At 34.1% G+C, this 27,222-nt stretch overlaps 1 protein-coding gene across 1 annotated transcript; it reads right to left on the bottom strand.

The window, feature by feature from the left end:
• Window positions 1–228: 228 nt before the first annotated feature.
• On the bottom strand, window positions 229–26,791 carry LOC125645486 (uncharacterized). Its single transcript, XM_056141163.1, has 7 exons — window positions 26,719–26,791; window positions 12,270–12,363; window positions 6,520–6,686; window positions 3,092–3,166; window positions 2,607–2,849; window positions 1,379–1,528; window positions 229–411 (listed from the first exon to the last, which is right to left on the bottom strand). The coding sequence occupies exons 1-7, from the start codon at window positions 26,789–26,791 to the stop codon at window positions 374–376; spliced, it is 840 nt and encodes a 279-aa protein (XP_055997138.1). The 3' UTR covers window positions 229–373.
• Between the last annotated feature and the right edge of the window lie 431 nt (window positions 26,792–27,222).

Below are 27,222 nucleotides of genomic sequence, written 5' to 3'. Positions count from 1 at the left end.
CGTGAGGCCGTACATCTATTTTTTTTGTAGATGCAAATGCAACTTCTCTATATATATCATCTAGAAAATTCATTGAAGGATTGCGAGAATTCGGTTTATAATTATTTGAGCTTTGAAGTAGTCTTTATGTCAATATTGCCACCTGAAACAGAACGTGTGCTCCTTATCAAGATTCTTTGCATGAATCTGTAGATATGGGATCTGTAGAAGAAGAAAAAAAACCAAAAATGTAACCACATGTTGCTTCTACAACTATTTCATAAGACATCAGATTATGTAATGACTAACAATAACAAAATATAAACACGTTTTCCAACAGTAATCCAAAACAAAATTCCAAAACAGACATCCTGTAGTTTTCACTTTTATTTCTTTATTTGTTTGAGGAGTCTTTCTCTTTATCCCGAATTCCTGAAATTTTAAAATACAGTAATATTTACAAATGTACCTAGAAGACTTTCTTCTGCACAAGAGGCTGTTTTAAAAATCTGAACATTTTACATGTGAAATTACAGAACACAGCACTTTCAGCTTAAAGTGCTGCACATCTATTTATAGTATTGGTCATCCTATGAAGATGTAATTTTTCATGTAATGCAGAAACATTCAGTTTGAAAAACTTTGAAGTACTGAAGTACACGCTTACATAGTGAGTGCATTACATGTATATATATACAAACTTAATGGAAGTAACAAATGAGGTGTCTTTGTGATGTACAAGGTGTTGTATTCTAAAGATGTCCACACATTGCTACACGTATCCACACATTGCTACACGTATCTACACATTGCTACACGTATCCACACATTGCTACACGTATCCACACATTGCTACACGTACCCACACATTGCTACACGTATCCACACATTGCTACACGTATCCACACATTGCTACACGTATCCACACATTGCTACATGTATCCACACATTGCTACACGTATCCACACATTGCTACACGTATCCACACATTGCTACACGTATCCACACATTGTTACACGTATCCACACATTGCTACATGTATCCACACATTGCTACACGTATCCACACATTGCTACACGTATCCACACATTGTTACACGTATCCACACATTGCTACACGTATCCACACATTGTTACACGTATCCACACATTGCTACATGTATTCACACATTGCTACATGTATCCACACATTGCTACATGTATCCACACATTGCTACATGTAACATCGATCATAAAGTAGCATACATATTTACAATTATTTATCATACTTCTAAAATTACTCATTTAAACAGATTTTTCCGAAACAAATTTGGAATTGTTGTCACTTTTCTTTTTACTGTATTTTGGGGATTTTTATTTATGAGTATTGTGAGGACTGATTAACATTAATTCTAACTTGCCGTTTCCCTCCTCGTGGCTCCCTTTGGACCCCGTGGGTGAGGGCGTGGCTGACCGGCTTCTCTCCGCTATAGGGGGCAGTAAACTCACAGTCCCCATCCCGGGAAACTGTTCATCTGAAGAGTATGCATATTGTACAGCATTGGTTTCCGCTGGTGGTATTACAGACGGTTTTGAATTCAGAAAATAAACGAAAATTTCTTCTGTATGTAATAAATTAAAATTAAAAAAATGAAGATAACGAACAGTGATCAATCTCATAAATCCTATAAAAAATACAAAATTAAGAGTAGGACAAACACGGACCCCATAAAAAAAAACCTCAGAGGTGGGATCAGGTACCCAGGAAGAGTAGATATCCTGTTGTATACAAAATTAAAAACGGTATGATTTAACAATAAAAAGTATGAAAAATAGCATAAATGGAGTTAAAAAAAACGACACCGTTGAAAGGTTTAAAATTTGGATTTTCGACATAAGACAAATGGAGACGATTGCACGTTTTTGAAAGCACGTTGTGTGATAATGGATAATAAACTACCATCCCAGTCAGACACAACCGAACAAAAAACACACTTAATTGTGTCTGCTTTCTGTGGCTGCTAGAGTTATTTTGTGTATCTTATAATTTGTTATTTCACTTATTAATTGTATCATTTGGTCATCAACAATTGTATTCAGTTGACAAATAAGACAAAGATGGTATTGGTATAACTGAGATATGAAAGACTGCAGATTTAGGAAATTGCTCACAAACTTTTGATTCCTATGAATTAAAAAAAAATCACAAAAAATTACCTCCGAGATATTTAAAATAAGAAAGAAAATAAATTAATCTTCACATTAACTAGAATTACTTTAAAATTGAAATTCATGAAATTGTTTTCAACTATAATAAATATCATTTAAAATCAGCAACAATTTTCAATAAGATATTTATTACAGTCCGATTTTAACAAATTTAAGCAGTGAGAAGTTCTTCTTAATTTTCTTGTCGCCGTAGTAATCCAAAATCATCGTTTGTCACTTCGTTTATAATTGATGATTATAATTAATATTGGTATTGGTATTGCTCAATAATATAAAGTTATTTTGGGACTGGAAACAATTAATGAAATGTTATAACCTCCACAAAAATATCAATGATATTGAGACATACCTGAAACTATTTTCTTTCTAAAAACTATATTAAAAAAACAACAACAACAACAACAAAATAAGCTATTTTACCTACGATACACATCTGTCTAAATATATCGTATAAAAATTCTCCATGTTGTTCGTTGATTCCGCGGAAATCATCCTGGGACATTTGGAGCAAACGGCGACCGTCCAAATCCTGAAAACTGTCCACCAAGTTGTATGTGGTCTCGACATCCATCTTGTATTCCTTCGCCACGTACTCCAGCCAAAGAGTCAGTTCCACCGACGTCCAGTTACTGGGGTGTAGTGTGGCCCAGCGCGGAAGGGAATCTATTTTGTGATTGTGTTTGGTTTTACAACGAAATTTTGATTTCCACTTAAATGTTTGGATAATGCTATTAACAGTATTGTCATCTACGTTTTTTTTTTATGGCTGTAAAAAAAATGTCCAGTTCCTCTGCCCATCTTTGAATACATGTATAATTATGCAACATAAAAAATTGAAATATTTTTAAAATGTTTGTCGTGCTTTTTAAAAAAAATTGTTTAATTGTCAATGTACGTATTGTTACCTTTATCCAGTTTGAAGTTTACGACCCGTTTCACAATCACAGTCCAACTTCGAGACCATGCCCGGTATTTCCGATCTGAAAAATAAACATTTTCTAATCTGTCCAATAGCAAGCCCTGAAATACGTTCCTTTTACGCGAATTAAACTCCCCACTTTTTTTTTTTTTTTTTTTTTTTTTTTTTTTTGGAATTTACGAATTCATTCCTACGCAACACATGTATATATATCTAACACAACCAGGAACATGCTAAAGTTTGTACAATGCCTCACTCACGTAACTACATGATGAATTTTTTTTTTTAAATCGATAGTAATACTGGGAATTTTTGTAATAGTCATGAATGAAACGAAACCCGGAAGACTTTTGATTGGTTAATGTCGTGGGAATTTGAAGAGTTCTAACAAAGAGGAAGTATTCTTGACAACTTCGCGCCATTTTTGATACCCTCGTTCACCCGAGTCACACTTGTTAACCTGGTGTAGAAAGACTACAATACCGGATATCTCTGTTGATCTTTATCCGTTGTATTTCGATAGAATAAAAACTCATTTAAACTTGATACGGATTAAGAAAATATTGCAACGAACGCCAGATAAAATTTCTGTCGTCATCTATTGTCATTTGTTATTACACATCCTATTTAGTAAGTTTGTAGCGCGTTACAGTTGCACACCAGGAAGTTTGATTTAAAACCATTTATAAAGCGAGGAGAAAACTATCGATCATTATCTGAATGGATTTAGTTATATTGACAGGATACCAGTTAAAATGACCCAAAGCAAGGCTTACCGTTATCGATTTATCAGATTGGGACAATGGGACATGTAAATTACATGTGACCAAAAATCCATGACAATGAAACAGTGCTATTTCAGAGAGAGAGAGAGAGAGAGAGAGAGAGAGAGAGAGAGAGAGAGAGACGTTGCTTTAAGACTACAAATTGCGTGACCACTGCGTTGAACGCAGGTAAAACACTTTACCAATGTCCCTAGATGTATATAAATCCGTGTACATTTGGTTACTTTAATATGTGTATAAACATCTGTTTTGACAAATAACTGCTTCATGTCTTGATTTAACGGTTATAATATAAATGTTTCATGATGTTTTAGGTAACAAATGCACGCTTAATCATATTAAAGTTTTCTAGAATCTTGCATGAAGAAAAGATCATTTTGAAATTTGAAAATGATTATTTTGAAATGTAAAACATGAAACTCCATAATTCTAAAGTATAAAATCAAAATATTGGAAACACGAATTTAAATTAGATAAAATTCAGAAAATGAAACAAACAAATGTTTTAAAGTGAAACCACACCTCACACAACCCAGTCACTGTTTTCGTCTTATCTAGGAGTTATCGAGTTGAATACAAATTTTGGAGAAACAATATGAGAACTCAGATAAATTTGGAATTGAGAGTACACGAATATGCGAATACGTGCTACAGTCACAAAATACGATATCACTTTGTAACCTTTCGTATCTTCTGAACCTATATTTAAGGAGTATTCTTGTTATCTGAGCTTTACTCTCCCCACTATCAACAGCCATTCAAGAACTACTATGAAGGCCATTCTCATTCTTGTCTTTATTAATGGTAAGAATTTGTCGTTATTATTGTTAAGAATTTGTCGTATTTATTGGTAAGAATTTGTCGTTATTAATGGTAAGAATTTGTCGTTATTAATGGTAAGAATTTGTCGTTATTATTAGTAAGAATTTGTCGTTTTTATTGGTAAGAATTTGACGTTAGTATTGGTAAGAATTTGTCGTTTTTATTGGTTAGAATTGGTAAGAATTTGTCGTTTTTATTGGTAAGAATTTGTCGTATTTTTAGGTAAGAATTTGTCGTTATTATTGGTAAGAATTTGTCGTATTTATTGGTAAGAATTTGTCGTATTTATTGGTAAGAATTTGTCGTTATTAATGGTAAGAATTTGTCGTTATTAATGGTAAGAATTTGTCGTTATTATTGGTAAGAATTTGTCGCTATTAATGGTAAGAATTTGTCGTATTTATTAGTAAGAATTTGTCGTATTTATTGGTAAGAATTTTACGTTAGTATTGGTAAGAATTGGTCGCTATTATCGGTAAAACTTTGTCGTTTTTATCGGAAAGAATTTGTCGTTATTATTGTTAAGAATTTGACGTTAGTATTGGTAAGAATTTGACGTTAGTGTTGGTAAGAATTTGTCGTATTTATTGGTAAGAATTTGTCGTTATTAATGGTAAGAATTTGTCGTTATTAATGGTAAGAATTTGTCGTTATTATTAGTAAGAATTTGTCGTTTTTATTGGTAAGAATTTGACGTTAGTATTGGTAAGAATTTGTCGTTTTTATTGGTTAGAATTGGTAAGAATTTGTCGTTTTTATTGGTAAGAATTTGTCGTATTTATAGGTAAGAATTTGTCGTTATTATTGGTAAGAATTTGTCGTATTTATTGGTAAGAATTTGTCGTATTTATTGGTAAGAATTTGTCGTTATTAATGGTAAGAATTTGTCGTTATTAATGGTAAGAATTTGTCGTTATTATTGGTAAGAATTTGTCGCTATTAATGGTAAGAATTTGTCGTATTTATTAGTAAGAATTTGTCGTATTTATTGGTAAGAATTTTACGTTAGTATTGGTAAGAATTGGTCGCTATTATCGGTAAAACTTTGTCGTTTTTATCGGAAAGAATTTGTCGTTATTATTGTTAAGAATTTGACGTTAGTATTGGTAAGAATTTGACGTTAGTATTGGTAAGAATTTGTCGTTTTTATTGGTTAGAATTGGTAAGAATTTGTCGTTTTTATTGGTAAGAATTTGTCGTTATTATTGGTAAGAATTTGACCTGTTAACCTGTTAACATTTCCATAAAATAAATTAAGGACATAAGATAATAACAAAAAATTTTGTTAAAGAATTCTGTAAAATTGTTTGTAAATGTTTAGGTATTAATAAAAACCCATATTCATCACAAAATTTTCCTATCAAACCACCGTTATTTTTTGCATTACTTATAGATCTTTACGTGAAAATTCCATGGAAAAACATTACACAAAAATTGAAATCTTTAAAAAAAACCCATCTTTTTATTGGTGCATTTCATGTATTAATGGCCGACTGACATTGCTTGATCAAATGATAGAAAATCCCACTTCATTTGGTGCGTCCAAAATCGTGGATGTCCTATGACCTTAAAAAGTGGTGTGTTTACTTGGGATCTTCTATCAAATGAAAGATAAAATATTTTCAGCAAAATATACAAGTTGAATGTTCCAGAAATATTTTGTCTTGTTTATCGTACAATTCTAAATCTATCTGATATTTATTTGAGCCGTTAAGTTTTCAACTAATAAAAAAAAAATCTTAAACATTCCGAAACTGTTATTTTGATTCGCTGCGGAGCAGTGCCAATGACGTCATTTTTACGTAACCGTAGGCTATGTTTCCTGAGAGTCCTGTCGTTCTGACGTAGAATGTACACAGAATGGACACGTGATTTGTGATTCCACCAGTCAGGTTCACTGTGTGATGAATGTGTGTACCTGCACAGTAGCCTCCAGCCACAGTATGTACCCGTTTATTCTCAGAGATCTCTAACCTGCAATGTAATGTACAGATCTGTGTAATGTACAGGTTTGTGTAATGTACAGGTTTGTGTAATGTACAGATCTGTGTAATGTACCAGTTGGTGTAATGTGCATGTTGGTGTAATGTACAGGATGGTGTAATGTACAGAATGGTGTAATGTACAGGTTGGTGTAATGTACAGGTTGGTGTAATGTACAGGTTGGTGTAATGTACAGGTTGGTGTAATGTACAGGTTGGTGTAATGTACAAGTTTGGTGTAATGTACAGGTTTGCGTAATGTACAGGTTTGGTGTAATGTACAGGTTTGGTGTAATGTACAGGATGGTGTAATGTACAGGTTTGGTGTAATGTACAGGTTTGGTGTAATGTACAGGTTTGCATAATGTACAGGTTTGCGTAATGTACAGATTGGTGTAATGTACAGGTTGGTGTAATGTACAGGTTGGTGTAATGTACAGGTTGGTGTATTATACAGGTTGGTGTAATGTACAGGTTTGGTGTAATGTACAGGTTGGCGTAATGTACAGGTTGGTGTAATGTACAGGTTGGTGTATTATACAGGTTGGTGTAATGTACAGAATGGTGTAATGTACAGGTTTGTGTAATGTACAGGTTGGAGTAATGTACAGGTTTGTGTAATGTACAGGTTGGTGTATTATACAGGTTGGTGTAATGTACAGGTTTGGTGTAATGTACAGGTTGGCGTAATGTACAGGTTGGTGTAATGTACAGGTTGGTGTATTATACAGGTTGGTGTAATGTACAGAATGGTGTAATGTACAGGTTTGTGTAATGTACAGGATGGTGTAATGTACAGGTTTGGTGTAATGTACAGGTTTGTGTAATGTACAGGTTGGTGTAATGTACAGGTTGGTGTAATGTACAGGTTGGTGTAATGTACAGGTTGGTGTATTATACAGGTTGGTGTAATGTACAGAATGGTGTAATGTACAGGTTGGTGTAATGTACAGGTTTGTGTAATGTACAGGTTGGTGTAATGTACAGGTTTGTGTAATGTACAGGATGGTGTAATGTACAGGATGGTGTAATGTACAAGTTGGTGTAATGTACAGGTTGGTGTAATGTACAGGTTGGTGTAATGTACAGGTTTGGTGTAATGTACAGGTTTGGTGTAATGTACAGGTTTGCGTAATGTACAGGTTTGCGTAATGTACAGATTGGTGTAATGTACAGGTTTGTGTAATGTACAGGTTGGTGTAATGTACATGTTGGAGTAATGTACAGGTTGGTGTAATGTACAGGTTTGTGTAATGTACAGGATGGTGTAATGTACAGGTTGGTGTAATGTACAGGTTGGTGTAATGTACAGAATGGTGTAATGTACAGGTTGGTGTAATGTACAGGTTGGTGTAATGTACAGGATGGTGTAATGTACAGGTTGGTGTAATGTACGGGTTGGTGTAATGTACAGGTTGGTGTAATGTACATGTAATAGTGTTTATTAATTGATTTAAATTAATAAATCTACACAAATTTGTATATAGATTTCAAATTAAACATTATCTGAATAACCACTACATTGAGATGTGTTTTATGCTCATCCAAGTAGAACAGGCAGTACCTGTTCTGATTTATTGAATTTTGCCTTAGGTCATTATAATTAAACTTTTGTAAATAGGTTTGAAAGTGTTCGAAGTTTCTATTGGTTTTAGTGTTGTTAGCTGGTGTTTTATTGGTCAGTTCTTTTTCCCTCCAAAAGTTCTTGGTGGTGTTCAGTCATTCTTTGTCTAGTTGGTTTATAGAGAAGTTGGTAAAAATATATGACAGATATTTGACTGTTGACTGATCATTTCTCTAACAAGGTAAGCTTATTTTCTAACTTTAATATTATTTCTAATTTGCAGTAAACGTAATAATTTGGTAGATTTAATTCCATAGCACTTGCACAGTGAGAAAGATATTTTGTGAGGCATAAATCAGTTAGCTTGAAATAAGTTAAATTTATGTGTTTCACAGATTTGGTATACTGTATTTTTAAATACATGCTTGATATTTTTATGATGCAAGTTTATTTATGTAAACTTCATAATTTACAGTCAATTTCCATGGACATTTTTGTTAAATGAGGGATTATTGCCACATCACTTATTCCCATAGAATGGTATGATGGTGTTCATGATATATTCTATGATTATAATGAATAATGTCTGTATAGTCATTATAGAAAATCATAAATATATAGTATCAGTGTTTTTAAGCTTTTATAATATCATATGGTAACATATATTTCAAAGAAGTAATTTGTGTAAATAAGTAATACTTTGATGTATATGATTGTAAATATAATTATTTGTTTGATATGTTTCAGAGTGTCATACACATACATATACATTTATATCTAAAGCTTAGATTCTGGCAATAAAATGGAGGTGATCGACATCTAAGAACCCATACAGGACTTTGTTGTTTAATTCGACAGAAACCCTGTTACATACAGATCTGCGTAATGTACCGGTTGGTGTAATGTACAGGTTGGTGTAATGTACAGGTTGGTGTAATGTACAGGTTGGTGTAATGTACAGGTTTGCGTAATGTACAGGTTGGTGTAATGTACAGGATGATGTAATGTCCATGTTGGAGTAATGTCCATGTTGGAGTAATGTCCATGTTTATGTAATGTACAGGTTGGTGTAATGTACAGGTTGGTGTAATGTACATGTTTGTGTAATGTACAGGTTTGTGTAATGTACAGATTGGTGTAATGTACAGGTTGGTGTAATGTACAGGTTTGGTGTAATGTACAGATTTGTGTAATGTACAGGTTTGTTTAATGTACAGGTTTGTGTAATGTACAGGTTTGTGTAATGTACAGATTGGTGTAATGTACCGGTTGGTGTAATGTACAGGTTGGTGTAATGTACAGGTTTGGTGTAATGTACAGGTTTGTTTAATGTACAGGTTTGTGTAATGTACAGGTTGGTGTAATGTACAGATTTGTGTAATGTACAGAATGGTGTAATGTACAGGTTGGTGTAATGTACAGGTTTGGTGTAATGTACAGATTTGTGTAATGTACAGGTTTGTTTAATTTACAGGTTTGGTGTAATGTACAGGTTGGTGTAATGTACATGTACGTGTTGGAGTAATGTCCATGTTGGAGTAATGTACAGGTTTGTTTAATGTACAGGTTGGTGTAATGTACAGGTTGGTGTAATGTACAGGTTGGTGTAATGTACCGGTTGGTGTAATGTACAGGTTGGTGTAATGTACAGGTTGGTGTATTATACAGGTTTGGTGTAATGTACAGGTTGGTGTAATGTACAGATTGGTGTAATGTACAGGTTGGTGTAATGTACAGGTTTGTGTAATGTACAGGTTTGGTGTGATGTACAGGTCTGTGTAATGTACAGGATGGTGTAATGTACAGATTGGTGTAATGTACAGATTGGTGTAATGTACAGAATGGTGTAATGTACAGGTTGGTGTAATGTACAGGTTGGTGTATTGTACAGGTTGGTGTAATGTACAGATTGGTGTAATGTACAGGTTGGTGTAATGTACAGATTGGTGTAATGTACAGGTTGGTGTAATGTACAGGTTTGGTGTCATGTACAGGTTGGTGTAATGTACAGGTTGGTGTAATGTACAGGTTGGTGTAATGTACAGGTTGGTGTAATGTACAGATTTGTGTAATGTACAGAATGGTGTAATGTACAGGTTGGTGTAATGTACAGGTTTGGTGTGATGTACAGGTCTGTGTAATGTACAGGATGGTGTAATGTACAGATTGGTGTAATGTACAGATTGGTGTAATGTACAGAATGGTGTAATGTACAGGTTGGTGTAATGTACAGGTTGGTGTATTGTACAGGTTGGTGTAATGTACAGATTGGTGTAATGTACAGGTTGGTGTAATGTACAGATTGGTGTAATGTACAGGTTGGTGTAATGTACAGGTTTGGTGTCATGTACAGGTTGGTGTAATGTACAGGTTGGTGTAATGTACAGGTTGGTGTAATGTACAGGTTGGTGTAATGTACAGATTTGTGTAATGTACAGAATGGTGTAATGTACAGGTTGGTGTAATGTACAGGTTTGGTGTAATGTACAGATTTGTGTAATGTACAGGTTGGTGTAATGTACAGGTTTGTGTAATGTACAGGTTTGGTGTGATGTACAGGTCTGTGTAATGTACAGGATGGTGTAATGTGCAGATTGGTGTAATGTACAGATTGGTGTAATGTACAGAATGGTGTAATGTACAGGTTGGTGTAATGTACAGGTTGGTGTATTGTACAGGTTGGTGTAATGTACAGATTGGTGTAATGTACAGGTTGGTGTAATGTACAGATTGGTGTAATGTACAGGTTGGTGTAATGTACAGGTTTGGTGTCATGTACAGGTTGGTGTAATGTACAGGTTGGTGTAATGTACAGGTTGGTGTAATGTACAGGTTGGTGTAATGTACAGATTTGTGTAATGTACAGAATGGTGTAATGTACAGGTTGGTGTAATGTACAGGTTTGGTGTAATGTACAGATTTGTGTAATGTACAGGTTTGTGTAATGTACAGGTTTGAACCTGGGCTTTGTAGTATTGTCAATGAACTCTTTTGGAAGAATTATATTCATAATTTCTACATTGAATGAGGAATTGTGAAAATAAAAATAAAAACATACTTCATCTTTTCGGACTTATTTTTTTTTTATATATATATACGTCTTCGCATACACTAGTGTTGTTAATAGCAATACATCCATGGCTTCTAACATAAGATATACAAAAGAGTTTAATGCTAGTAGATTGGAAACAAACAATTACCCTTTTTATACTTCATATACGGAAAAATTCATTATATAGAAATTGAGAGTTTAAAAAAGATGTACCGGGAGTATCGTCAATTCTACGAATTGTACATAAAAGACAACGTCTTACCGCAAGATTTAAGATAAAACTTTAAAATGCGGGGGTTATGGATCATGCAATCACAGATATCATGAAGTCAAAGTGATGGCTCTACAAAATACACTTATAGATGTTGTAGTGAATAAACTTTTTACAAATAGGATTTCTATACTATTAATTATATTTCTCAATATATATCATGGTATAAACTTTTAAAAGATTTTGAACACCCAATTTACTTTACCAGTAGACTAATAAATACATATGCAAGTTTCAACATTTCTTGTATGTGGTGCTCTATTCACATATACATGTATATATACACCATGTTCGTGAACCTTTAATGAATATATGATTTATACACACTATTGCAAAAATATTACTACATGTATAAAGGTTCACACAGCTCATAATAATATAAAAAATTATACATACAAGATCAACTATCTGACCACTACACAGACAGACACATTGTAATCATGCAACGCTGATTAATGTCTATAAATAATGCTATCTTTATCTCAATAAATCAACAATATGAATAATACCATTTAAAAGATTTCCATTACTCTAGTAATTAATTTACCTAGCTTGCAAATTATCACAATATTTCTGCTAAATAATCCAATTTCACATTAGACACTTCAATCATATCTTTAAAATATATCATACAAATACTACACACATTATCAGATTATATCCATCTTAATTTTCAATCAATACTTACAGAAGTAATATGAAGACAAATACAGGAGAAATTCTGAATGCTTCCGACCTCTCTATATCTTCTCTGAACAATGGTGCTGCACGAGAAAAACAATCTCTAAGAGTTGACAAATTCAAAAACGTCTAACTTGTGAACAATACCAATTTACACTTGTAAATGATGCAAAATATATATCATAACATTATAAAACATAAACAAAATTAATATACAGGACTGTATTTATTTGAGATTGTAAATTACTCGAGTTAGAAGATTACAAAACTATTACATAATACCAATACAACTATAATCGTCGATGGTCAAGTGGTAAAACGTGTTAGGCGAACAACACAAGACCACAGTGACCCCTGTTCAAATCCCCGACACGCCTATTTTTTTTAATACATATAAAATACATCTCTCACACTTGTATCATAAAACTGAAGAAAAAACAACAAAAACCGTCTAAGTATATCAATATCATCAATATATATCTATATATATATATAATTTACAACATTAAATAGGGAGTTGGAGTGTTCTTTTTCACATCTAAGTCTAGTAAAGTATGTGATGTATATTGTCCAACAGTTTCCGGTCTAGTAGCCATACCGTCAAACAGTTTCCGGTCTAGTAGTCATACCGTCAAACAGTTTCCGGTCTAGTAGCTATACCGTCAAACATTTTTTCTCACATGCATCTAATCTATAGTAGATGTTTTCATTTTTCCACTCTCTTTGGCATTTGCCTTTATTATAATCTAATATATATGCCTGCAACATTGTATTTCTCAATCTAGTACATGTAGGTATATACCGTTACGGTAGCATTTTCTATTTTCACTTTGCTCATTCTAATAGGTTTATAACAATCAAATTTCACTTGTCCTCAATATAATATAACATTCTAGTTTTACTCTTTTGGGTTGGTTTTATACTGTTTAACATCCCTTTTGAGAATTTTTCATTCATATGGAGACGTCACCATTGCCGGCAAAATTTAGAACTATGATCGGCACTTAAGGTCTTTGAGCAGGGACGTTTTTCTTTTCGTGTCACACCTGCTATGACGCGGGGCCTCGGTTTTTACGGTATCATCCGAAGGACCGCCCCATTTAGTCACCTCTTACGACAAGCAAGGGGTACTGAGGACCTATTCTAACCCTGATCCCCACGGGACTACTTTTACTCGTCCTCAAACTTGTAGGTACTATGTCAAATGTTATTTTCACAAGTCCTCAATCAAGTGATGGAATGGGTATGGGAAAACCTTCGATAACTCCTGTGTATCAGAAAACCTTCATTGTTGTCAGAACCAGTAGTAGAATATTTTGTATCGACTTTCAAGGTGTAATGGGCATTTTGAAAATTATCAAATGAAAAAAAAATTAATAAAGTTATCATTTACACTTATATGAAGAACTGGATATTTGAATATTTCAGAATGCAGAACATTAACTGACTGCCATATCTCATCCTGGTCTTGCCCACGTGACCACAGACATTGTATCGACGGCGTCTGTAAATGTGTTCGATTTTAAAGAAATCATTAAATGCTCAGGATCAGTGACTACAATTCTTTCTATACTGAGGGAAATTAATTTCCTGGATTGTACTACATGCATTTCGATCCCCGATATGCGGTTATCATCGCTGCAGCAACACACGGACGTGTACTGGTGTTATGGTGTATAAAGGTTATTTATCGATTTCATAGGATCATTAACCGGTTACAGAGGGCCATTTATCAGTTACACAGGGCCATTTACTGGTTACACTGAGCCATTTACCGGTTACACACGGCTGTTTAACGGTTACACAGGGCCATTTACCGGTTACACAGGGCTTCATGTGTATTTACCTGTTACAAAGGGTCATTTACCAGTTACACAGGGCAACATGTGTATTTACCGGTTACAACGAGCCATTTAAAGACCCCAAAAAACACCGTACGGTTGCTCCACGGATGACCGAATGTGGGCGGAGCTTATCCATGGTCAATGTTATTTACCTGGAATTTACCTGGCCAAGAGATCGGTTGTTGTGTATACTGTATTTTTATGATATACACAGGAAATTTCTCAGGTTATTACAAATTATGCTTAGTGTCTTGATTTGTGCAAAAAAAAAAAGATTAAAATGTCTACCTACATGCATACCGCATTTCTATTTCCCGTAAACCCTCAAACTTGGTCATATTTATGTATTGCAAATGACAGGTTTAGCCCATTTCTAAACCTTTGCTTTTTAAAACTTCTAATTAAATTGTTATATATCGTATATAAATAATTTCCGAAATATAATATTACCCTGCGTTTCCAGGCACTTTCTGGTGTCCTGGAAGTTCGCGGTGTCGTGGGTGTAGTAAGTAAAATATCCATGTTTCGAGAGAATGAATAAATCCAATTAGATCTGTGTACATGTACAACCAAATGAAGAATGGTCAAGATACCCCTCAATATGGGCCGTCTGTAGGGTTTCTGTGGCTGTAGTGTTTGCGTAATGGTATCCCAAACAGAAGCTGACACGAAGTCTTCCCCCTCCTCTCTTTCTCTCTCTCTCTCTCTCTCTCTCTCTCTCTCTCTCTCTCTCTCTCTCTCTCTGTTTAGGGTTTCTGTGGACGTAGTGTTTGTGTAACGATGGTATCCCAAACAGAAGCTGACACATAGCTAGTCTACCCCCCCCCTTCTCTCTCTCTCTCCCTTACTCTCAATCATTGACTAAATGAGTAATTATTGTCATACGTATGCAACACTATTGCCATGCCATATTATTTCATCTATATTATTGCTACAGTTTTACACATATCTCTCTCTCTTTATAAACATAAAACCGTGATAAATTATAAATAGCTCAATAACTCTCTCTCTCTCTCTCTCTCTCTCTCTCTCTCTCTCTCTCTCTCTCTCTCTCTCTTATAAATATAAAACCGTGATAAATTATAAATAGAAATATCTCAATAACTCTCTCCATTTATAAGCAAGAACGCACCACTGATAGGGGAATAACAGCTCATGCACAGTCGCGAGCTATTGGGGACCGGCATACTAGAAACTTGCCGGCGAGTTATCTCGCTTAGCATAATAAACTCGCTGTTCATGACAAAATCATGAAATCACACACCTTCAGTACTTTGTGAGATGTCCCTTGGACCGAATAGATGGAGAAATTCTGCGTGGTAAGGACTGAGAGACGTTTAAAATGCACTCCCCGGGGAAATTCTGCCAAATATCAAGAATAGATGTGGGTTAGATATTTCGCCAGTCCGATTTAACACCAATAGTTTTCAATAATGGTTATGCCTGGTTATTGGGCTGGCCAAACCATTCCATGGATGTTGTTTTTCAGGTTTATATTTTTCTATGATACGGGCTCAATGCACGGGAGCATTGCCATCCTGGAATATATAGAAATCATCAGGGAAATGACAGGCAGTAACAGTTTACCATCTAATATAGAAATGTACTTTTCAGCAATTATACTGCTGTTTACCATACACAGAGTACCAGGACCATACCAGGAAATACATCCCCAGATTATAACCGAAACTTTGGGTTTGCATTCTGCAAACATGCACTCCGGTTTGCACGCTTCATGAGCGGATTGCCACACGTACACCCTAGGCTATTACTAGGGCAAGCCCTTTTACTATTTATTAGAAAAATAAGATATCTCTTTAAAGTAAAGAGATATCTCTTATTTTTAACAGATATCTCTATAAATGAATTCTAAGAGACAAATCTCTAAAAAAAGATATATCTCTTTCACTTAGAGAGATATCTATTTCACATAGAGTGATATATCTTTCACTTAGAAAGATATCTCTTACTTTTAGAGATATCTCTTACACTTAGAGAGATACATCTTTCACTTTGAGAGATATCTCTTTTACTTAAAGATATATTTCTTTTACTTAGAGATATATCTCTTTTACCCAGAGAGACATCTCTTTTACTTTGAGAGATATCTCCTTCACTTAAAGAGATATCTCTTAGAATTTCAAGAGATATATCTCTCAAAGTATAAAAGATATCTCTTTAATCGTTGAAAAAGAGTTATCTCTTAAAAAGATAGAGATATCTCTTTCCAATATTTTTTTTATTAGTTTGAATTAAGGAAAACTCCCTAAACCCTAAACCGGAAGCCCGCCAAAGCAAAATCTTCCCAAGATGGCTGTAATACCGGGCGAAGACTTTGCGTTTACAGCGTGTGACGTGTATATAGGTAACAAACATTAAAGACAATGAATTAATAAAATATGTAAGCTAGACTGGATTTAGTCTCTCGGCAACTTGATAATGTTACTCCAACCACCTCCATCAGTGTCTGTCAGCTAACATCCCAGACTGTACTCGTCAATGCTGGTACCGGACATCCATGACTGTACCTGCACACTAATGTCAAAGTCGGAATGTCAGAGCAAGATTTTCCGAAATGTTTAAACGTCTAGTAAATATGTTAATAATTACGGATGGTTTTTTAATGAAAATACCCCATGTGTAAATATTAAGAAAAGAAGGCTGATTTCTAATAAATCTATTGTATAGAAAGTTGTGATCGCCAAAAGGTAATATTTACTGGTGGGTGAAAATATTGAGGAAAATGTATCATAGACTCTAGACAAAGAGAATAAATTTAATTTCTATGCTTAAATCCATTGTATAGATCACCATATTCGCTAACAGAAACATTTACAACAGTAGTCAAAACACAAGTAAACCAGATATTATCCAAGTTTCTTTTATCAATACGAAGAAACAGGAAATTGAAATCAGGGTCTACATTATCCATCTCTGTACGCTACATGTCCTGAAATCATAAGATATTTTTCATCCAGGAGTGTACATTGTGAGTGTGCCTCAATTACAAAATCTACGACTTCATCTGTCCTGTATTCACAACGTATTCTACATCCATGACTGTACCTGTGCCTGATTAACAACATCCATGACTGTACCTGTCCTGTATACACACGTTATTCTACATCTGTGACTGTACCTGTGCCTGACTAACAACATCCACGACTGTACCTGTGCCTGATTAACAACATCCATGACTGTACCTGTCCTGTATACACAAGATAATCTACATCCGTGACTGTACCTGTGCCTGATTAACAACATCCACGACTGTACCTGTTCTATTCAATTCAATTCAATTCTTTATTGTCCTTGAGTTATACAACTCATCGGAATACATCTAGTACATGTACATTTCTATACACAATATATCAAATTGTATAAGATAAACAACAGGTGAGTGGACAGGAGAAGATAGGAGGAGAAGAAATTACAAATAAAAATAATATAAATGTAATCGCATTATGAGATGCACATGTTATTAGAAAAATAGTAAAACTATATTATTGATTTACAATGCTACAATTTCGTATTTTCACAGCTTGAACTAAGAATTTTCCCAAGTTATTGAGTTCTCTGGTATTGTCTACACTAAGGAGCTTAACTAATTTAAAGACACTTGGTTTTGTGTAATAAAAACTCTTAATATATTTCTTTCTCAAATCTTTGTAAAATGGACATTTCAGGATAAAATGAAACTCATCTTCTATATCATTATAATCACAAAATTTACAAAGCCTCGCAGTCCTTAAAACATTATTGTGCCTTCCTTTTTCAATATTCAAAGAATGTGAAGACGTTCTGAATTTAATGATAATTTTTTTCCCTTTTAAGTTGATTGGTCTTTTGAGATATGATTGTAAACAAAAGTTATCTATTAAATGTTGATAAAGAACACTTTTTGGTGAACTTGAAAGAGACGACATTAGGTTTTGTTTGTAAATATCCAATATTCTGAATTCTATTATTTTATAATCTTTAAGCTGATTCACACACGACTTTTCAAACAAATATTCTAAACCAATGCTTGACAGATCATGTTTCACATTAACAATCCAGCTGTCATTGTTTGCAATCATATTTTCATAACAATCTTTCAAAATACAGTTATTCGTGGTTTTAATTTTTAACCAGAATTTAAAAATTCTAAATTTTCTTCTAATGTAAAGTGGAAATCTGCCAAGTTCACTATATACCATACTATTGTTGGTTCTTTTGTTTACTCCTAACACTTTTTTACAAAAAGAAAGATGCACCTTTTCTATATACACACGTTATTCTACATTCATGACTGTACATGTGCCTGACTAACAACATCCGCGACTGTATCTGTCCTGTATACACAAGATATTCTACATCCGTGACTGTACTGTGCCTGATTAACAACATCCATGGCTGTACCTGTGCCTGACTAACAACATCCACGACTGTACCTGTCCAGTATACACAAGATATTCTACATCCATGACGGTACATGTGCCTAATTAACAACATCCATGACTGTACCTGTCCTGTATACACAAGATAGTTTACATCCATAACTGTACCTGTGCCTGGTTAACAACATCCACAATTGTACCTGTCCTGTATACACAAGATAGTTTACATCCATGACTGTACCTGTGCCTGATTAACAACATCCATGACTGTACCTGTCCTGTGTATACAAGATATTCTACATCCATGACTGTACCTGTACCTGATTTCCAACATCCACGACTGTACCTGTCCTGTATATACAAGATATTCTACATCCATGACTGTACCTTTCCTTGATTAACAACATCCTCGACTGTACCTGTGCCTGATTAACAATATCCACGACTGTACCTGTCCTGTATATACAAGATATTCTACATCCATGACTGTACCTGTCCCTGATTAACAACATCCATGACTGTACCTGTCCTGTATATACAAGATATTCTACATCCATAACAGTACATGTGCCTGATTAACAACATCCACAATTGTACCTGTCCTGTATACACAAGATAGTTTACATCCATGACTGTACCTGTGCCTGATTAAAAACATCCATCACTGTACCTGTCCTGTATTCACTATATAGTGTACATCCATGACTGTACCTGTGCCTGATTAACAACATCCACGACTGTACCTGTCCTGTATATACACGTTATTCTACATCAATGGTTGTACCTGTGCCTGATTAACAACATCCACAACTGTACCTCTCCAGTATACACAAGATAGTTTACATCCATGACTGTACCTGTCCCTGATTAACAACATCTATGACTGTACCTGTCCTGTATATACAAGATATTCTACATCCCTGCCTGTACCTGTCCCTGATTAACAACATCCACGACTGTACCTGTGCCTGATTAACAATATCCATGACTGTACCTGTCCAGTATACACAAGATATTCTACATCCGTGACTGTACCTGTCGCTGATTAACAACATCCACGACTGTACCTGTGCCTGATTAACAACATCCACGACTGTACCTGTGCCTGATTAACAACATCCATGACTGTACCTGTCCTTTATTCACAACGTATTCTACATCCATGTCTGTACAAAACTAGGTGTATATCCATGTACGATATAATATGATTTAGGTATTATAACAGTTAATCAGATGATTACAATGTAATGGTGGCAGTTTGAGTATTGCAGAAAAGTTGCAAATAATATACCGCCTGCCTGAACCTGAATGACTGTATGAATAGTACATGTAAATGTATAATGTAACAACTTTATCAGAGAGAAATTCACAGTAGCATTCCTATAATGAAAGAACCTCATTTAGAATAGCTGAATAGATATCAAAGTCAAGCAGGACGCATACAATTTTAAATTTAATGAGATAAACTCTAAAACTTGCAAGCAATGAGGGCAATGTTATCAATTAACAACAATGTCGGGCTTTTTTTTCTGTGGACTAACTTCTCTGTTTTCTGAGCTGTAAATAAGAGGAAAAATATTTAGTCTTCATGTAGCCACTATGAATACAATGTTGTTAACTTTTAAACAATACTTGTTCAATTCACTCAGATAAGATGAATCGTTGATACAAGTGTAAACAAGTGCGAGACAATTATTATTAGATATACATGTAGTTATATTAGAGTTATAATCTGAAACAAATTGTAAAAAAAATAATAATTGGCATAAGGTATAGTAATTGTACACCTTTTACATATTTCGATTGCATTCTTTTATCGCTTTTGATGGAAGTGTCCTGCTAAATCAAGCACTATAGATACTGTCTTGGAAAATCTGCCAGAGCCTAAGTGCATGGCAAATATGCACCCGTCTAATCTACTAAACTCGGGGAAGCTACACATGCCTTTGTTAAAACCATTCTTTGTAAAGCTATGATCCTTATTTTAGAGAGATAAATGTCCCAGTTCGTTGAGATATTTACCATTAAAAGTAAAATTCCTAGACGAATGTTTAAATTCTTTGGTAATTTTGAAATTCTTACGGGAAAAATATAAATTCCTGCAGGAAAATAGAATTTCTATTATCAGACAGGAAAATTGAATTTCCAGTAGGAATGATTCTAAAATTTCAATCGGAGAAAAATAAATCCCGTAGAAATCTCAAATTCCTGCAGGAATTTAAAAATTCCCATGAAGATGTACAGGTAAATAATTCACCTAGGTGCAGGAATCCTGAAATTTACAATTTATGTCCCCCTTGTTTCAAATATGTTTCATACCAAATTTGAAAAGAGTTGGAATGATAGTAATCGAGAAGTTAAAAATGTATATTGTTCACACATCTAATAACTGACCATTTTGACCCCACCCTGATACCAAAACCCCTACCCCTGGGATCATCAAATTTACAATTTTGGTAAAGGACTACCTGTTCTTTTTAAATATCTACATTTGTATTTACTTTCAATTTAGTATCAATAGCACTAAAGAAGATGTTATTTAAGTGTTTTACACATAAAACACCACATACCGAATTTGGCGCCGCCCTGGGGATCAGAACCCCTACCCCGGGGACCATGAAATTTACAATTTTGGTAGAGGCCTTCCTCCTCTACATCACTATGCATTTAGTTTGTCTTTCACGTGTGTGGTTCTTGAGAAGAAAATTTTTGAAAATTGGTCAAATTTGGGCAGTTTTTGCCCTGCCCCTAGGGCTCCAGGAGTGCTTGAGTCCTGAAATTTACAATTTATGTCCCCTTTGTCCCAATGATGCTTCATACCAAATTTGAAAAAGAATTGGAATGGTAGTTATTAAGAAGTTAAAAATGTTCAATTGTTACGGACGACGACGACGGACGACAACCAATTGCAAGAGTAAACTCAGGGGTGACCTAATAAATATGGAAGCCGGTAGGTGCCAAGGTACAGAATTAATATTCATTTAACTTGTGTATGTCTTTTATAGCTTACCCTAACAGAGAGAGAGAGAGAGGGGGGGGTTTGAATAAATGAACTGACGGCCGCCTCTTGTTTTAACTGGCGGTCGCCACAAAAAATTAACTGGCGGCCGCCAGATAATAAGTGGCGGCCGCCAGTTAAATTAAGTAGCGACCGTCAGTTAATTTATATGGCGGCCGCCAGATAATAAATGGCGGCTATGGTTGGCCATCCTACCCACAATTATTTATTTACACTACCAGTAAAATTAATTTTACTACCAGTAAAAATAATTTTACCACCAGTAAAAATAAAACACTGGTCAAAGCTACCCACAATTAATTATTTATACCAGCAGTAAAAATAATTTTACTGGTAGTAAATTTAATAAATATGTATTAAAAAATAGTGAAAGAACCAAAATCAAAAGTATGTAAGTGTATCTGGAGAGGTTTATATTTCAAACGTGTACTTGTAGGGGTACTTGTATAATATTTACACGTACACGTACCCGGGTTTTTTTCTCTGTTGAGATTTTCATGACGTGTAGAATAAACGTGTACGAGGACTTAGCGCAGCTAATCATTATATGGATAAACATGTTACATGATCAAAATACGTGTAAATGAAGCTAGAAATTCTATATAATGTTTAAAAATCAAATTCCCATTCATCAATCGGCTAGTTTTTATCGTAAAAGCTACAAGTTACAAGTTTGTACTTGCGTGTAAATGCCTCTCCTCAAGTTATGAGGACGTGTATAAACCTTGTCATCACCAAAAGTGATGACGTGATACGCGAGTAATTTCGGTGATTCCCCTTATACCAGTATACACGTACCCGTACACGTTTGAAATCTCAACCTCTCTATTATTTGTACTATTATCTTACCTTTACCTTTGTTACAATCGATTATCGTTACTTTTCTTTTCTTTACTAAACTGTTCGAAAAGAGCGGTAAATTCAAATGATATATACTATTTAGCATTTTAAATCAAGTTTAATTAATTTGAACGGAAAAGTAATCTTTTGGGTTGATCAAACAAAACAAAAACTCAATTTAAACTAAATTATGTAATCCAGAGCTTAGATATTTTATGATGTAAATGTAAGCTCAAATTTAGAAGATAAAGCGAAGTAATTACAATGGTTACCTACAACCCAAAATATAAATGAGATCTAAATACTTTCAGATCTTTAATCAGCTTCTCATATTAAAATTTCAAATTGCGATTCATAATTCATCTTAGATGCATCCTGTGCTTGTCTTCTACATATTATAAAGAAAAATTATTAAAGAGTGAGAATGAAAATGATACTAACCTCAAGAGATTGCCAACCAGCGAAGACTAGGCTTGGTGATGCAGCTGGGCTAAGAATCGTAGGCCCACTCTGCGACATCAAAGACAATGTCAATCTTCGAACATGTTTACAAAACGTCCTTTGAATTGATGCATTTTTATTTCACCGCGAGAGGCTGATAGCTTTTAGGTTTAACCATAATATATTGTAAACTGACAAAAACACCACGACACCAGTAAATGAATTGAAACAAATAGGCACAAACTGAAACATTAAACGAACAATAGGCTAATATATTTCGGATTTTTTAATGTGCGTATGATTGAAGATGTAAATCTTATATCAATCTGCAATACATTTAAACAATATAAATAAACCAAATAATGGTCAATTCATAAACGGACATTAGGTCGTGAATTGGAGATTTTTTTTCATTTCTCATGATTTTAGATGAAACATCTCGTCGATCAGCAAGATAAATTTTTTTCTTTGATCATACCGTTACCATGTCTTTTTAAAGGAAATTAAAAATCTAAATTCAGTACAATACGATTTAATATGTTTAAAAATTTTGCGAAAATTAGTACTCTGATGAAAAAATTTCTCAGGAAAATTTAGTAGTTTTTGTTATTTTTTTTTTTTAAAGTTCCGTGTATATATAACTCTATTTAGAGGAGTATTACCCATTATAGTCGTTTTCATTGTAAAATTGATAATATGTTGTAAATGAAATGAACCATGATTAATGTCGATGTGACAGACGAATTACAGACTGAGTACACACTACTTCTAATTTGATAGCCACCTTTGACCAGAGCGAAGAAAAAATAAGTCAGTAAGATACAAAGGCATTGCCACTGGTAGGAACCGCGATGGTCAGTAGCTTTTTTGAGAAAATTTTAATGAAAAATGTTGTTCATCAGATATAACAATCATCCAAATACTCACTTTTTTATTTGGCCAACACTTTATATTTCATTCTTCTTCATGTCACAACCTTTGATTACTTATCCGTTATTTTTTCTTGTCATACTTCAACCACCTACTTACCCCCCCCCCCCCTCCAGAATATCCTTCCAAAATTCCTTCTAAAATTCTTGACAGGTACATAGTTACATCATAGTTTCAAATAATCTTGGATGTTTAGTAGCATACATGTACACTGTATGCACGAAGGGTGGGCAAAGTAATAAACGTATAGAGTGTCTGGTGCAAAGGACAGCTACAGTTAAATAAACGTCATTCTCATACTGTACCCCCACCCCCTTTGGGGGGGGGGTCATATTTCTTTTCATCATTTATTTATCAATTCTTTTGATTGTCATTTAATCATTGAATTGTGAAGTGTAGATACATGTAGTATGATTGCACTAATCATTTCCAATAGGTCTTTGTTTTTTAACACAATAAAATGCACTATTCTATCCCAAAATGTTTTGAACTGTGTTTTGATACATTATTACACCTAATTCTTTAATATATCATGATCATCCATAATTCTTTGATCCAAGATTATAAATTATTTCTATTTTTCTTTTAATCCGCCAACACAGTTGCGGATATTATCATATTAGTTTACAGTTGGTCATGCATGTAGGTCAAAGGTAAACGACAAATTTAAGTAAAATTAATAACGGTAAGTTGGTTATGAGTAGACTCATTGCTGTCCGTTTTGAACTGATGATTGGTAATGATTCTTATACTGATTTTCACGGTCAAATTTCAAAGTTCAAGGACACTCTGAAACATAAGAATCTGTGAGTGAAATTCAAATTTGCTGAATCATGGTACATATACTTTTAAATTTTACAGTACCTCTTAGACCCTAACAAGTTTAAGATCAAAGTTCACAGGTCAAAATATCATCTTGAAATCAATAATTCTCTTTCTTGATTATTGCGTGTAAAGGTTTCTTTTTTTAATCAAGATTTTATATCACTGGTTTGATTAGTCTCAGAAATTAGTTTAAGGCTAAAATAATAAAAATTAAATTTTCTCCCGCATGTACTCATTATCACCACTTTGCAAAGTGATATTGCAAAATATGATGATGAAATACAATCAATGTTTTTATGATTTTTATGATTTTAATCTATTTTGAACTTACCATATTAAATATCCCTTTAAAGAGTGAATTTAAAAAAAATGCAGAACAATATATAAATACAATATAGAAATTTAGCAATTTGGTAAACAAACTTCAAAGATACTGAAAGGAATGATGATGGGTCTCTAGGGACTCGGAGTCAACATTTGATGCAGCAGCCTGAAGGGTTAACTTGTCTGTAATGTATTCTGTCAAATAAGACAGTGATTAATGAATAGAATTATCTGAAAGCGACTAGCAGCTCCTTAAAGTTGGTAATTGAAGAAACATTTCATTAAATAGGATTTAAAAAACTAATTATCTTTATGTATTCACGAATGTCTATTTTTAAATATTGTTCATGATTCCAACACATTTAGCATGTCTTGGTTTTATGGCTTGTGAAATATATAGGACTTAATAATAAAAAATAAACAAATGAAAGCAAATACGATGAAGAAACATGCTGATTAGATAAAGGGCAATGAGAAATACTCTAACTGGTCTCTTGGGTTCAATTATCAACACTGGCTGCATGCAGCAGCTTGTAGGGTTAAATTGTCTGTAATATATTCTGTCAAATTACAGTTTAATCAATTCATAAACATTCATTAATAGCTTTTTCTTAATTTTATTACCACTGGCAATTGCTGAAAAAGATATATAGATCTATAAGTTACTGTCGGCGGGTAAATAGATTGCCACGTTTGAGTTGCTTTTGTTAATATTTTCTAATATCATGTTTTCTTCTATCCTCCATAGTATCGTTTTTTTTTATGTTGGTCTGTTGATATTTGGAAAGAAGTCACTTCCAGATTTTCCTGGGGAACCGCCTTATCATAATGACACAGCCACAAGTGGACATACGGTACTTTCATAGATCATGGCTTTTCCAAATCTGCGTACAAACTCATTAGAAGTTGTGCCATCATGATATTTAATATGATATCCGGATCCCGTTCCTGGTTTACTTCGACTCACCTCTGTAATTCAAATTTAGTCCAGACAAATTGAATAAAAGAGTGCAGGTGATGGTCTGTTTGTTTAGTGTTGATACTGCATACATGATTCGTTTAGTCAGTTTTGATGACTCGCTCTCGTAGGCAAAACATTGTTAAAATACATTATTGATTAAACCAGCTCCATAGATGTTTATCTCCCTATACTACCAAAGTCCTCCCGACGTCTGCGAGTAGTTCATATGCATGGGACGTGAACTTGTAAAACTGTTTTCAGTTCAATCTTTCTTTTGAAAACATGAGATAATTAAGTAAACAATCAAGTAGAATTGTTAGTTTTTAATTTTTTTTGCTTTGCTTTCACCACCCATTCACACCCATACATGTAGAATAATACGTGTTCAAATTCATTGTTTGCAGAGTACTTTTTTGAATTTCATATACAGTTATACATGCAGGAATTTATAGCTGTAAAAACAAGCTTTTCGATATTAACAATTTATCTGCCCCCCCCCCCCCTCCTTTATGGAATTTCTATATCCGCGCCTGAGTCCCAAGTATCAGAATTGCATTGAAAAGTATATTATATTCATAGAACATAGTGAACAACATGTCCAGAATCACATTTTTCCCGGGGAAAGCGTGGATGTTCCAATCCCGCGCTATACAATACAGTAAATTTATACACGGCAGCTTTACTACCTTGGTCAATGTTACGTTTTGGCGATAACGGCATTCCATACAGGCGATCTATGAATAGAAATCAAATCAAATCCAAAAATTATACACGGGGGTATGTATTCATACAATTTGTCATACATATTTACTACGTTGAACAATCCGGAAAATCTTGCTCTGACATTCCAACTTTGACATTAGTGTGCAGGTACAGTCATGGATGTCCGGTACCAGCATTGACGAGTACAGTCTGGGATGTTAGCTGACAGACCCCACTCACCACCTCTTCAACCTTTTCCGCCATTTTTACACTAGAAGTATTTTGATTGGTTAAAAAAATAGGTTACAACTTATTAATGGTGATGCAACAGGGAGAAGTCATTATGATCACCGGGGGGAAATCTGTTTACTCTAAAGAGATATCTCTTTTGACATTGATGGAGAGATATCTCTTTACTTTAGATAAGTATCTTTCTCTTTGAGGGATCTCTCTCTAGCTATAAGATATATCCCTCATGAGAAAAAGATATCTCCCTAGCGTAAAGAGATATCTTTTTCGTTTAAAGAGATATCTTTTTAGTTTTTGGTTAAAGAAATAACTCCCTAGCATAAAAAGATATCCAATTTACAGATATATCTCTACAAACAATAGATATCTCTCTAGTGTAAAGATATCTCTCTTATTTAAAGAGATATCTTATTTTACGAATAAGTAGTAAAACAGCTTGCCATATA

This window comes from Ostrea edulis, chromosome 6, assembly GCF_947568905.1.
Source record: "Ostrea edulis chromosome 6, xbOstEdul1.1, whole genome shotgun sequence".
Lineage (NCBI taxonomy): Eukaryota > Metazoa > Mollusca > Bivalvia > Ostreida > Ostreidae > Ostrea > Ostrea edulis.
Note: the sequence above shows the minus strand (reverse complement) of the source record. Positions and strands in the feature narration are given on the sequence as shown.